Raw genomic sequence first — 15198 nt, 5'->3', positions numbered from 1 at the left:
AGAGTGAGTGGCTTCACCTGATGAGTTCCTAACGCTCAGCTCCTCTTTCAGTGTGCACATGTTGCTCAGTATGCCGACTCCTCAGAGGTGAGTGCTGGATTTCCTGTGTCCTGGTATCCATGCATCCCTTTTGGGCATGGCTGCATTCCCCAGCCTGGCTTGCTCCTGATGCTCTTGCTCACTGGGTTTCCTAACACCAGGGGAACAAAGCAGGGGAAGGCCAGGCTGCAAGCAGGTTTGGGAGCTGTGTGTGTGAGCTGGTGGCAAGAATTGCAGTGCTTCTCACCGTGCTGACCTGTGTTACCCAAGGATGGGGACTGTTTCTCTGGAGAACTTCATTCCTTTCTCTTCTAGAGGATGTGCCATGTCCTTGCTGTGCAGTGCAACTCCTCTGCCCCGTGTCCCCAGTGCTGGTGTAAATCCACTGAGAATGCAGCAAAAGCAAACCCTCCTCAGTCCCAGTCCTGTTCTGCACTGTTACCTAAGGACTGGCATGTTTCTCCATTAGTGGGGAGGACATTTGTGTTTGGGATGAGCAGGGTAAAGCCCAGTAGCAGACCCTGGTATGAAAAAATAGGTTTGAACAGACTCTCCCTGCTTCAGTCTCTGGCAGAACCATTTTTGAAAAATGTCCCCACTGTCCCCAGCATTTATTGTGTTTACAAACGTCGGAGTGCAGTGAATGGTTTAGCTGCTGGTGGTCTTTTCAGTGCTGTGCCAGTTAGCTCGGTTGCTAAGAGCCCAGACATGTCACTTCTGCGTTTTTTCCCAGTGGCAGATGAAAGGAGTGGGAGAACTCCAATTTGGGCATGCCAGAGGATGGGACTGCCAAGCAGCTTGTCTGGGGAGAAAAAAGAAATACAGACTGGCAGCATCTCATATTCGTGGAGGCAAAAGATCTTAGTAACTCGTTTTCTTCCCATCTCATGTGCTTTTTGTTTATTTTGCACACTAATCAACCTGGAGACAGAAGCAGAGGGACTAAAGGATCACAGTGCTGCTACCCTGCTGCAGCCCCCATGCTGCAGCCACCTGTGCCTTCCCACAGCCCTGCACCTGGTGCCAGAGCCCTGTGCACTGTTGCTGCTTGGAGGCTGATGGTTCCAGCCTGATGCAGCCTCCTTGCACCCTGCATGGGTGGCAAACCCACCCTCACATTTGATTTGTTACCCTCCCTTTTCTGGGTGAGTGTGCCACTGTGCAGGACAATGAAGCGTGTTTAAGGTGATATCTGTTGAAACAACCATGAAGTATTTGTATTCACAGGGCATTTTATTAGAACCCTTCTAATTTTAGCCTAAACCAATTTTATGGATTTGACTTCAAAGTGCTATTTATAAAAAGAATCACTGAATCCTTATGCACTTAACAGTCATGAGTTAATCTTAGGAAAGTCATTTAATGATGCTAAAGCAGCAATCAGTCCAATATGTTTATGAATTGGACCCAAAGTAATTTTGATCTGATTGAAATTGCATGCCCTGTCTTTCACATTGGCTTGTTTTACTACTCCCGGCCCCTCTCCAACATAATCCAGTCCCTTAAACCATGTCAATAGGGATGTGCCGAGGCTCTGTCATAGAGGGTTCATTCTCCACAGGCTGCCCTTTCTCTGTCTCCAAGGCAATAGATGCACTAATGCACTCTCAGACAGTGGCCTGCCATTAAAATGCTCCTTTGTAAGTGCATCTTTGGTAGCTTGGAGAGCTGACTACATCACGTGAACATTTTTCAGTGCCACAAAAACCTGGGGGAAGAAAGAATCTAATTTTGTTTAGCTAGGACTAAGTTGCCTTGAGCTATTGGCACTCATCTTTCCTTGATGCAAACTTTTGTGTAGCCAATTTCAGAGTCCCATCATTAACAGTTCTCATTTCCAAAGAGTTTATAATCTAAATGGGCAGATAGTCAAGCCTTACCTCAAGAAGGAATATTAAAGTCAAGGCTGTAAAGCACAGCCTTGATGCAGCCTTTTTGGCAGGAGTAGTTGCCTTAATGCTCTTGCAGGTAAAACTCAATTATTTCACTGTCTGACTCACAGAAAACTCCACAGCTCTAAGGAGAGCACAGGCTGGTGGAGCAAAAGTCTGAGCATTCTGCTCCCTAGATGATATCCTGAGAGAAGGTGTCATGAGGATAAGGCCTGCAGGTGCCATGGAGTGTGCATTTCTACGGAGCCTGAAGGCCAGGCTGAGCACAGCCTGAGCCCCCTGGGCTGGAGCTGTCCCTGTCAGCAGTGGTGGTGAGCTGGGTGCTGATGGACTCCTCTGTTCTGGAGCACGTCTGTCCCTGTCAGCAGTGGTGGGCTTTGTGCTGAAGCTGTTGGCTTCTCAGGAGAGCCCTTTCCTGCCCAGCTGGATGGCTCCCGCTGGCCTCATGTTCTGTACATGACAAAGCATTGATGCAATTCAGGACATTCATCCTCCTGTGCTCTGGGCAGCTTCACTAAAGTGCAAGCCTCTTTGACAGATGTACTCCAGCACATCTCTTTGATATCTCCTATGCCCGCTCCTCTTGCTCTTGTTCAGGGCCAGGCCTTTGCTGGTGGAACTCCTTCCACGTCTTTACCCAAGTTTCTGATTTATCTTCTTTGTGTTCTGTGGAAAGTCAGGCTGCAGCATTCAGGAACAACAGTACAATTATGTAAGAGCTCTTTCTCCTCTTCAGAGATGACAAAGTGAAAATCTCCAGGGATGTCTGTTTGTCTTTTGGCAGTGCCTGGCAAATGCTTAAAATGCTGCTCAATATTAAACAATCTGCTTGGGACCAGCATTCAAGAAGTAACAAATATTATGTTTGGTGGTGTTCTCTCAACTAACGTCTTTTAGGTGCTGTTCCAAAGACCTGGGGCATGGCTGAGAGGGAAAAACCATTTTAATTCTTGTGGAGAATAAATATATCTATCGTGAATTGAAGAATCAGCTGTGTATCAGGAGAACTGTTGGGACTGCAAGTACCTGAGGTGGCATTTAATACTAAAATGCTGATCAGAAGCCTTAGGCAGTGTAAGAAATGTGCAGGGACATTAGTGATGAATGGGTCTGTTTTGGGTGTGCACTGCAGGGTTGTGCTCCACAAGGTGACAGATCACACATGACCAGCAGTGCAGCTCACCAAGGACCTCGATGGGACATCCACTTAACTGTGTTTTAAACAAATCACCTTATTGGTCTATTAGCTGAAGCCAACCCCTTCTTTGTGGTGTGCTATGAACTGCACATGAGTTATTACAGTGGAAAGTGCTTTAAAAACACTAATTGACTTTGTGTCAAGGGGGCTGATTGTACAGCTCTGAACTAATTCAGTTAAATGGTGTAGGTGGTTTTATTTTGGTTCTTAGCCAGTTTTGCTTCCAGCTCTCATTCAGGGGATTTTTTTTCACCTTATTGAACTTAAAGAACAAACAATTTTCTGTTGCTCTAGGCATTTGGTTCCTTAAAATTTCCCTTTACTAAATACTGAAGCAAATTTTTACAGGGCTGGTTTGCATCACTTTGCACTGGTACTTCTGAATGGCAATTTGTGATTTTCTCTTTTTGAGATTTAAAAATAGTTTCATATTTATTTTGGTAATTTCAGGGAAGAAAAAAATTTCACAGAAAATCAGTAGTTTTTAAGTACATATGCATTTTACCAGTAGAAAGTTAAAACATTAATTGTTGTTTAATAAACTCCAACTGAACGACAGATATGATAGAAGCAAAGATGAATATTTCTGTGTTCTGAGACAATGTTCCTTCCCCCTCTGCACCCAAATGTTTTCTCCTAACAGTTTATTCTTTCTTTTTCTCTATGTAAATATTATGGGACTCTGATGTAAGTGTTACAGATTGCATGAATTTTCCTCTGAGGTGTTTGGAATAGACTAGCACTTAACAACTCACTCATTTGTGGGATGTGTTTTCATTAATGGATGACTTTGTTAACGTGATTAGGCTTGTTTGCTTTGGTTGCATTTGACTCCAGCTTTGGAAAGGATGCCTGCCTCTGTTTGGTGGCTCCTGGGCAGTGTGTGCTGGTGTAGTTGGCTGCTCCTAACTCCTTGGTTTGGCAATGAAAACTGCTGGGGAAGTACAGGACTTGGGTCAATGTCTTTTGGAAATGATGGTGAATTTATCTTTGTTGCAGGGGAAAGAAGCTGATGGCCATCGTATAATAAATATCTGTTCTCCTGTTCTTATTAAATGGTGTGCAAACCTCTTTATATGAATGATCCCCTGGAAAGGCTTAACTTTGGAGTGACTTTACCTTCCATTACAATAATACAATACCTTGCTCTTGGTTTGAGTAGTCTGTGACTGTGGTTTTCCCCATTGCTCCTGAGGAATTAAAGTGATGGGAGGAAGAAGTATTGTGCCCAGCAAAATAAGGGGAGGTCCAATTTCTCTCAAAGTTGCCTGATTCCCACTGTACCTGTATTTAAGTGTCCAGATTTTTCAGAGGATCAATATCAAAGTAATTTGCTCGCTTTTACTTAGAGTGGGCCAGGTCCTGACTTCTGTTGTACTCATGAAAATCCACAGGAACTTACTACAGATTTACACAGCAGCATGGACCAGAGTCTGAACCAAAGTGATTGCTGAAAAAAACAGCACACTACTGAATCCCACATATTGGTGTAGAAAAAGTTTTGCAAGTGAGATTTCTTAGCCTTGTTGAATCACAGAGATCGAAGATTACAATGATCTGGCCCTACATTTCCTGGTCCATGCTGGGTTGTTCCCTGTGGTGCATTAACAGCTCAGGTCCCAACTCTGCAGAGCACTCAGATGTCTACTTTAACTAGAAATGTGCCCATTTTCAGGGCTTCCCACACAATGTGTTGGCTGTATCAGTTCCCTGGGAGGAATTATGATAGTATGATAGGAACTGGAATTAAAGGGTCCATTTCCTTAGACTGTTTACAGTCAGATTCTGTCTTGCTTTAGTGGAGAGAGGAGTGTAGTCTGGTCTGTGCACTGAAAAGGTGTTTGCAAGAGGCAGCAGCAGCTTTAGTCCTGGAACACCAGCCCATTTCCCACTTCTGCAGCAATTCAGCCCCTCCACACAAAGATGTGGAGCCATCTGAAACACAGCCTGCCCTGGGATGGGGAGTGAGAGTCTTCCACACAGAGTCAGGGCAAAGATCTGGTGTACGATCCATATTTTTACACAGCCACCTCCTGGCTGTGACAGTCCCTGGCATTGTTGGCTGCTTCCCTGGAGCAGCACACACTGCTGACTCTGCCACTTTGGGGACATCTGATAGTGACCTGAGGCCCCACAGCCTCAGATCCTAAAGATGGCTCTTAGAAACACACTGGAGGTCACCCAGGGCCAAGTGCTGTCCTCAAAATGCACGCTCCAGCCCTGACAACATGTTTTGCTCCTCAGTCTTTACCTTCTCCAATAGCCTTGGTGTCCCAGAACCCTTACATTCACTTCAAACCTCCATCTCCTTTCTCACCAGTTCCTCACGTGTGTTTGTTCTTCTGGTTAACCCCTTGCTTTACATTTTTACTCACTCTCTTGGTGTCAGAAAATCAAATTTTTATCATGTCATCACCATATTCACAAAAAATAACAAACAACATCAGAGCTGGCGCTCACACAGCAGCCACCCTCGGAGATGAGTTCTCTCCCATCCCGCAACAGCATAATGCTTCCACAAATGTGGGACAAAGTCTGGCACCCCGAAGTCTGGCAGATCAATGAGAGGTTGGGTTGCTCACAATACAGGTGTCCTTCTCAAGGCAGGATGGGTAGGGAATCCTCCCTTCTTGTTCCAGGTTGTAAGGAAAGTGCCCTGTGTATTCAAGATCTGTTTCTTCAATGGCCAGAAAAGTAGTGCAAAGGCCTGGGATAGCACATCTTCTTCCCTTTTCCAGTTCAGTGAGGCTGAAGCAAAGCTGGTTCCCATTTGGCTGGTTTTCAGTGTCCCACTGACAGTGAGGTGGAGCAGGGAAGAAGAGGGTGTCAGCCCAACTTCCAGTGGATTTTACAGACCTCTCAGCTGCAGGGATCAAAGCAGTATGCACCAGTTTGAAGGCTGAGCTCTCCTCTTGATCTTCATGGAAGCAGCTTCAGGACATGGATGTGATGCTTGGACTGATGGGGAGAACAGAAGAGCCTGCAGGAGACTGTGCTGTGGACATGGCTGGCAGAGCTCTCTTGGGATCTTTTTTGCCCAGGATCCAATTTAAGAGAGAGAATAGTAACAAAGAAAGCAAAGTATGCTGCAAAACCATGGGATTCACAGAAGCATTACCAGGCTGACAGTTCTTCTGTCTCCTTTTCCAGTGGAGCAGCTGGTTGTAGGAGAAAGGGAGCAGGGCATATTTGCATGATCCTGTCTGCTCTCAGCAGCCTCAGCAGCCAGTGTCTCCTCACTCTGGTCACTGAACACCCTAACTCTGGTTCTCCAACACCCCTCCATCCTGTCCCATTCAAAGTCCTTTTTCCATGGGGAAAGCCCCTGTCTGCTCACAGTAGCACATGGCTGGAAGTGTGTTGTTGGGCCACTGTGCAAACTTCAGTGAGGCTGTTGAAAGAAGTCCTGACCCACTGCTACTAAACTTGACTAAATTTTGATTTGGCTTAGGGAGGCAGCAAAGAACAGCTTCCACATCCAAGAGGGTCTAAGCTAGGTTGCTCCTGGGTAGCTCACTTCCCAAGTAGAGGGATAAAATAGCAAACCAAAACATTCCTGTACTGTTCTGCCATGTGATCTAGAGAACATTTAATTCTCCCCACAGTGCAGGTGTCACACTACAGTCCTACACAGAAGAAAAACATTTCAGCATTGTCCCAGACCTCTCTGCAATGTGCCATCAACACCTTTAGTACAGCTGGGGGAAAAGTCAACTTCCAGCTCTTCCTGAAAACCTGCAGTGGTGTCTTCCAGCCTGCCCATGTGAATGGTGATAAGGGGGTATAAACACGGGGTCAGTGGGCAGAGGATGGTGTGCACAGGCTGCTGTCTTGAGCAGCAGCTGCATCCTGTGGGCTGAGAGCGATTAGCTGCTGACTTTAATTTGGCACTGGTGAGAGCCCCAATGACCTACTCATGACTCCTGTCGCTGTAACCAAATAATTTCCCCTCTGTCTGTTACCCAGCTGAAAGAGCTGTCGAAGAATTTGGTTCTTTTGGGCTTTAAGAATCAAAATGGATTAGTAAGTATTAAATGTTTAAGAATCCTCTTTGGAGTCTTTAGGGTTTAGTCTTTGGTCCAGTAGACTCCTAGAGTCAGGCTGGGACAAGAAGCACAGAGCATTATTTCTACGTATGTTCATGCAACCATTAAAGCATAGACCCAGCAATTGTCATTCATGGCACCTCAACAGCAAATACTTCCACTCCTGACGTGTTCAACATCAAAAAAGCCTTCTCAGTTAAACAGAGAAGCCTCCAGCCCTGCTGGTAAGAAACTGTGGACATGCAGGAAGCTTGGTTATGTTGAGCTTCCTCTTCTGTACCCCTTGCTTTGGACTGGTCATTAAAAATACTGTCTCATTTACTGTCTGTATTTAGGCAGCAAATAGATTGTGTTGTGTAACATGACCAGTCCCAAAAAGATTGTGCTATAAGTTACAAGGATAAGAACCACCAAGAAAGTATTTGTGGTCTGTAGTTATGGGGTGATAAACTGCCTTCAGATCCATCAGCAGAGCTAATGCTCCACCACATTTACTCCAGAATGACAGAAGAGAGACTTTTCCCTGCATTGGTCTTCCAGCAACACACCTACTTGCTGAGGGTCCATTCAATGCCTGGTGAAGCTTTTTGTGAACTTCAGTGGATCTGTCTGAGTGCTTGCCTTGACCACTCTCAGCTTCAAGTCTGTCAGTGCTGCTGTGTTTCCGATTTCTGCATCCCAGGCAGGTCTCTCTGTGCTCACCAGAGGGCTTCAACACCCATTTGGAGCCTTCTAGAGGAAGCAGTAGATGCAGGAGTTATGGATGGAACCAGCAGCTAAAGAAATCAGTTATTTTATTTATCCCTGAACAAACAAACAAACAAACAAATCTCTTTCTAGTGTCAACCTCCCAAACATCAGAGGCTGTGAATTTAGTCTCAATTCTGTGTAAAATAATCAAAATAATCTTAATAATGGCTTTGTAAAGAGGAGCCTTTTGATTTCTAACCCCACAGCTGCTATTATTAGAGTGTGATGTGTGTGACCCCTCTATTAACCCCTGGAAGATGCATGGCTTTGCAGTGAGGTGACTGATTTGTGTAAATCAAGCCATCACTGATTTCCTCATCCTGTGTCTTCACGTTTAGGCTGTAAATGGCTTTGTTAAATAGGTGAAATAAGCGTGGACAATAGGTATGAGAAGCCACCTGAGACAAACTGTGAAACAAAAGGCTCAGTGTTCTCAGATGATGAAGACTATGATTGTGCATCCATGAACAAAAGGCCCAAAAAGAAGGATCAACCCCTTGAGGTACTTCCGTATTGTCAAGGCTGCTCCTTCTATGACATTCCTTGAACCTTCAACTGGAATCTTCAACTGAACAAACACCTTTCTTTGGTCTAAACTCACTAAATACACTTTAAGTTGCTTCATGTAAACAAAAGAACTAAAGGAAATGCAGATCTCACTCTATGGTTTGCCAAAAGCGAATTTAGCAACATTTTGTTATTGAGGAAATAAAATCTCTGTAGGAGATGCCATAGGCAAAGACTCCTTGCAGGTCTGGGTAGGGTGGATGGTGCCACAGCCAGCAGCTGAGATCTCCACCTGTGGAAAGCTGATTTGTTCCCTCCTTCCCTTGGCTCAGGGTGAGGGAGCAGAGCAGTGTGGTTTGGTCAGCAGGTGCAATCCCTTCTGCTGGGTTGTCCTACCTGTGGGGGCTTTCACCAAAGTCTGGGCTGCTCTGTTCTAGCTGTGGAAAGGTGCAGCCTCTCAGGCTACTCCCAGAGCTGTCCAGTGGCCTCCCAAAGGGCTGCTCATTCCCCATTTAAGAGTCTTTGCTGTGCAGTTAATGACAGCTTTGCTTTAAGAGCCACATGGCTTCCCAAAGAGCAGCCCTCTCGCAGGCTGCAGGAGGTACTGCTCTAGTGGTCCAGCTGTGTCCCTGGGCTCCTGGTTTATAGATAGCTGCTCCAAGCCAGCAGCTCTGGAGTCAGGCGTGGTGTGGGATCCATTACTGCCGTGCATAGCAGCTTTGCCACTCAGCTCTGCTCCAGCTGTGCCTTTGTGGGCACAGCCATCCCATCCAGACCTGTTGTGCTGTTGGGGATTCACTGTGGGGACCTGGAGTAAGATTTCAGGCTTGGAAGATGGGGTGAAGTGTTGGATTGGTCCCATCTTATTGAGAAACTACTTTGGTTTACGGTCAAGCTAGAAAAAATGGAAATTTAGGTGGAGTCTAAACAAAACCTCACCATGCTGCAGTCCCTGGTCTATATGAATATTTACACCTTGCTGCATCACAGGAATGCAGAAACGTGGCACGGTCTTGTGTTTGAAAGTCCTATGAAACAGAAATGACAAAGCCCTCTCTTTGGTCCTGTCAGGCCCTTACAGGTAAATAGGTTGATGCTGTTAAAGAAAACAAGGCTGTGGGTATTTAGGTAAATGGAATAGAAGAGCCTACCACACCTTGTTACTTGATGCTGTGACAGGGCTCCACACTGAGAATCCAATATCTGATAACCGATTCTTGCTGTGAAGCGCACAAGGCACAAAGCCACACCAGAACTCTTCTGAGAGAAGTAGGCACTGCAGATTAGGGTTATTTCTTTCATTTGTTTGCTAGCCTAACTGCTGTCTGTCTGAGTCTGGAGAACAGGGTTAGCCACAGGAAATCAAATTCATGGAGTTGGTCTGCCTCCTCCTGGGCATCCAGGGCTCCTTGTAAAAGCTCTGCGTCAGCTGACTACAAGGCAGAATTCCAGTAGCTGGTTTCTAAAATAATTTCAACAGATTGTGTCTGGCCTCTTTTCCAAGCAAGAGGCTGATTTTTAAGAATTTTACCTCATGAGAATTACAGACCCGTTGTGTTTTACGTTGTGGACCCCTTCAGCTTTGTAATGCCATGAGCTGTACCCTCTGAGGAGCTGTGGATGGGTTGGACAGTGCAGGATGGGCTGGGAGACACCAGAGCTGGCTCCCTGCCACCAGTTTGATGTCTTGATCCATGAGCTGCTGTAAATGGCAGCAGTTCGTCCTGTCTCTTTCAACTGTTGTGTTATTAGCAATCTTTAGCCACACCTCTAAGCAAGCGCCAGAGGGGAAGGTGTTAGTGTAACCTGAGTATACAACAGGTTTCTTTAAGAGATTAGTCTTCAACTGGTCATTAATTAATGATCTTTAGGGCCAAAATCTGCTTCTCCATTACTTCATGCCTGGAATGGGACCCTTGTCACAGAGGTCCCACAAAGATGGGTGAGTTGTAAGGAAAAAAAGGCCACTGAAGTTTTGTCTTGCTTTTCTGCAGGCACCGCCTAGGACCCTTAGACCTCGCTTCAGGAAGAAAAGTACCTCGTCCTCTGCCACTGAAACAATGTGAGTGCAATGAGCCAATAGCACCAAGATCCACAGAATGTCTCTCTTCTGCCTTAAAGAGCTACTCGTTCAAAACATAGGAAACAGCAGTGGGATGGATGTGCTTTGATGTACAGCACTGCAGACATGGCCTTTCTCCCTCCTCTCTCCGCATCCCTCTGTGACACGCTGCTGCTGTTTGTCCCTGACGTGGGTTGGACAGTCTGGCAGGCACCTGCAGGTGAGGGGTCCTGGTTTGGTTTGCAGAGTGTGCACCCACCCACACTGTACATTTACAGTTTCATTTGTGTCTGCATAGCTCTTGCTCTGTGAATGCCCAGCGGAAACAACAATAATCAGTTACTCATGATGCTACATTGACAGTGTATTTATTTATGGCTTTATCATTGATGAAGTGGATTTGCAGAACCCATGGAATTCTCTTTCCTCCCTTCCTCCTCAAGACTGTGAATGATGTAACAAATGTCAAAGTACTTCGACTGTACAAAATGTCCAAGATTTGTTAGTGAAAGCTGAGTGTAACTACGTTTCTCTTTCTGCAAGTAGATCACATGTTCTGAGAAAATCATTGTGCTAAACCCACAGAGACAGAAACTCACAGAGGATGAGGAAGAGACATGCAAGAGAAAAGAAATGGTTTCAATGATGTAATGAAGGGGGAGGGAGTTCTAATTTTGATCAGCCTGAGCCAAGAGAGTATTTTGTGGAAAATGATGGGTAGAAGAACTAAATCCCACCATTTGTGGCCAATGTTCTACTGCAAGTTTTAAAGTGTGAGCAAGCCAGGCTTGAGCAAGCTGCAGCAACAGAAGTTAGAATTGCTTTAGTGATGTATTTCCAGGGAAAAACACGCCTTTATTCCCTGCTGCATGAATGCCAGTCCCAGCACTCTGCTCTCCTGCTGAGGGGCTGCTGTTCTGCTTGCATGAGCAGAGGAGGGTGCTGGGTCTGAGCTGCTTTTTGGAGCCTGGAGTTTCTCCTCTAGCATGGAGTTTGGTTAGAAACACAAGAACCAGATGGAGTGGTGTATTTGTATCCATATATAAATGAGAAATATAAAAGAAGAGGAAGACACGGTAGGGTTTGTGTATTTGTGCTTCAAGTTGGTGTCTCTTGTAAGTGTTGAGCATGTGAGATTCACACATAAGTTAATTAATTACGTGACCCTTTGTGTTTGCTCTTGGACCTGTCACATAGACTAGAAAAGCATTTAGCATTATGTAGGATGTGCCATCACCAATGGATCAGCACGGGGGCTCGATGGTGGTCACTGTTCATCTGGCGCAGGTGCAGCAGCCCAGGGTGCCAACAGCCTGCTGGAGTGTGCCAGGCTTGGAGATAACTCTGAAGTGGCCTTTGAAACCATTTCTCTGCTGGGGATGCATCCATATCCCAGCTGCCCATCTGGTGGATCCCTGAGGTCACCCCCACAGCTTCCTACATGTGTGGGGAAGAAAGAAATAAATTATGCGCACACAGAAATGTTTATCTGGCCTGGCTAGGAAATGGAAAAAGCAAGCAGGTACTTCCTGTGTCTGCCACAGTATTTGGCCTCATTACCTGAGAGTTTTATTTCCTTTACATGTGCTGATTCAGTCATATTTTGCAAATTTTGAAAAAGTCTTCAGAAAGTAAATTAAAAAAAAAAATCCAAACAAACCTGTCTAAAGAGCAGTTACAGAAGAGTCAGTCCCTGGAAGATACTCAGCAAAAGCTTTGAGAAGCTAAGCTTATGTATTTTACTTCTAAGCAGCTTTAGAGTTTATTTTATTTCTTTTGGCTAATGTAAAAAAGAAATAGAAAACTGCCTGCACTGTTAGCAGAAAATAAAATCCTGTTGCAAGCAAGCCATGTTTCCCTGCTATGCAATGGGCTGCTGTAAGATAAAAAAGAAGCCGACAAGTTTGCACTCAATTATGCCAAATACCCCAGCCAACATAGAGCTGCATAACATCTGACAAGTTCTAATCTCAGACACGCTGTATTAACATTGATTCTCACTAAAACTATTTAATGTGCGTCTAATCTGCTGTTTTACTGTAAACTTGACTGTTTAGCATTTCTTAAGTGCTGAGGTGAAATGTTGACAAGGGAGTTGCCTTATATCTCTCAAAACATTCACTGTATAAATGAGAAAAATAAACCTTTTCATATCTCTGGAAAAAAAAAATGTATTAATTTATCAACGGAGCTGTATATTTGTGTATAGATAGGCAGATGTGAATGCCTGACCACGTGCACTTGTGCTCCTTGTGCTCCAGTGTTCTGTACAGACGAGAACGGCCACTCGCTTTGATTCCTCACCTTCCTCGCCCAGGTTGTTTACAGGGGCCGCCCCAGGTCAGTTCAGTGTTAAGGCTACGTGTGTTCATTCGGGATAAACACCGCCCGTGAAGTCTTTTGTTCCAGCTTTTCTCTGGAGCCTCCGCCAAGGAGCGAGCCCGGTTCGGTGAGTCGCCCTCCTGTGCTGCTGCTGACCCCTCCTGGCAAAGCAGGGTGTGCAGGACCCGGGACAGGAGAGGAGGCAGGGATGGATGGATGGATGGATGGATGGATGGATGGATGGATGGATGGATGGATGGATGGATGGATGGATGGATGGATGGATGGATGGATGGATGGATGGATGCTTTCTAGGTGTGTGTTGGGAAGGAGCAGTTCTCAGCTCCCTTCCAGTTGCAGCTGAGTGTGCAGGCCGGCTGAGCACTTCCAGATGTCCCCTCCTAAAATCAAGCAATCTTTCAGCTGATGGTTTAAAATAGCAGCAGATCTGGCTTAGTTAACAAAGCCCAGTTTTGGGGCCTTTCAGGCAGCTGGCCCCTACCATCAGTCCAGTAGGGCAGGCAGGCACCTCCTCATGTCTCAGAGAGGGACAGGAGAGTGGAACCCTGAAGGGAACAGGCCAGCCCTAGGAAATAGCCTTTACCCAGCTCAAGGCTCCAGTGAAACGTGCATTACTTTAAACATGTAAAATCGAGGCTGAGGGGAAGGAAACTGCAGCTGGATATAAACTATGGTAAACAGGCCTGCAAATTACCTCCCCAGTTTACCATAAACTCACTCAGTTATGAAGAGAATAAGCTTGGAGCATCCCAGTGCAGCCCTCTGTGCCTCCTCTCCTGCCATAGGGGTCAGCATCAGCGCAGCTCCAGCGGTCGCCAACTGCTGAATCAGGATCACATCCAACACAAGACAGACTTCACTGTGTCCTGGTCACCCTGGAATGAATTATTAACCTAAATTGTGGCAGTGCAAACCCAGCACAGAAGGAAAGAAGATCGGGCAGTTTATTCCTGCTAGGAGGGAGAAAGCTGCTTGGAGAGAGACAATGCTCCTGTAAACAACCTGCTGCCTCTGGCTGCTGGCGAGTCCTCGTGTTGTGATGAACCCTTATGCTCCTCGCCCACAGTCTCCTTTTTGCTGTTAGTTTCAGGTACCTGTTTTGCATCCAGCACCATATTTGAACTAGCAGAGAACACGTTGGGATTTGCATTTAGACAAACTATTTAAGGCTCATAATTGTGCACTTGGTGTGATTTCTTTCCTGTGATGGGTAGAAAAGGTCTGTGATACAATGGTACACTTGATGCCTCACAAGGACGGCCATTACAACAGTATTCCAAAGGTTGATGTTTTGCTGGTTTTGTTATACTGCTTGATATACATCTTGAATAAAGTCTTAATCTTTTCTTTATTAAAAAAAAAACAAAAAACAAAACAAAACCAAACATCTTTAGTCTGTTCAATGTATCTGGCAGGCCAGAAAAATCACTTTGATCGCTGTATTATTTTTATCTGAATTCTGGCTGACTGTATATAGATGTATTCACTAAGTGCTGCATGTCCTTCAGAACTTTCTGTATCATGAACTGGAAAACGAACAAAATACAGCTACTGAACACTCTGAGTAACTAGTGAATTCATTGCAATGCTACAGCCTTGTACTGCAAACCACCTCTGCTATACAGGCAGCTCTGGGGCTGATACCCAGGGACTGTCTGCTCAAAAATGGGTTATCAGGGAATGCTTTAAGGCACTGCTTTCATACACTTGCTGGAGTATCAGCTTTGTAGAGAAAACATCTGATCCAACCCTTAGCAAAACTAGGGTCGAGTTGCTCTGCACACTCCAAACAGACTCCACGATAAACCCTTGGGTTTGTTCCATTTATGTGTGACCAGGAATGTGCAGAGTGAGGTGTCTTAAAGGAAAAAGAAGCAAGGAAATACTCTGATTTGTCTGCTTGAGGATGTTGTGCAGGACCTAAGGAATATATATTCTACTACTCAAAAGCCAACAGAGGACACAAAATTTGAGTCCTGTAGTGAAAGTCAGTGGCCAATACATTTTAAAATCAATTATAAACACTGCATGTAGCCATCAAACTGGTTTTGGGGGTTTTTGTTCCATATGCTTCCTAGCATGGACACAAGGCAATAGTGTGTTATTGTGACAGGCAACAATGCTCAGATAGACCCTGCTCTTCTTTCTCCTCTTCCCCAGAAGACTCCATTCAGTGAGCCACGAATAAGTATGGATACAACAAAATAGGTCCTGGGGTTATTTAAACATATTTCTTTTCAAAAAATAAGGTTAAATATGTTGAATTATTCACTTTTAGTGCCATTTAGACTATATTCCTCCATGTTAGACAATCACAGGAAACCATCAGACATCAGAATGCGTAGGTGACCAGCCTGACCT

General features: G+C 45.2%; 1 protein-coding gene across 3 annotated transcripts in view; it reads left to right on the top strand.

The window, feature by feature from the left end:
• The window catches only part of REEP1 (receptor accessory protein 1), a 67300-nt gene extending 52921 nt beyond the window's left edge, over positions 1 to 14379 (top strand). For all 3 annotated transcript variants that reach the window (XM_082282200.1, XM_082282199.1, XM_082282201.1), the window contains 3 exons: positions 52 to 87; positions 8288 to 8427; positions 10427 to 14379. In XM_082282200.1, coding sequence (XP_082138326.1) covers positions 52 to 87; positions 8288 to 8427; positions 10427 to 10498 — 248 coding nt within the window. In that variant the 3' untranslated portion in view covers positions 10499 to 14379. The remainder of the gene's footprint in view (positions 1 to 51; positions 88 to 8287; positions 8428 to 10426) is intronic.
• Positions 14380 to 15198: the final 819 nt, after the last annotated feature.

This window comes from Coloeus monedula (assembly GCF_965178545.1).
Source record: "Coloeus monedula genome assembly, chromosome: 5".
Taxonomy (NCBI): domain Eukaryota; kingdom Metazoa; phylum Chordata; class Aves; order Passeriformes; family Corvidae; genus Coloeus; species Coloeus monedula.
This window is presented reverse-complemented; position numbering and strand designations above follow the sequence as displayed.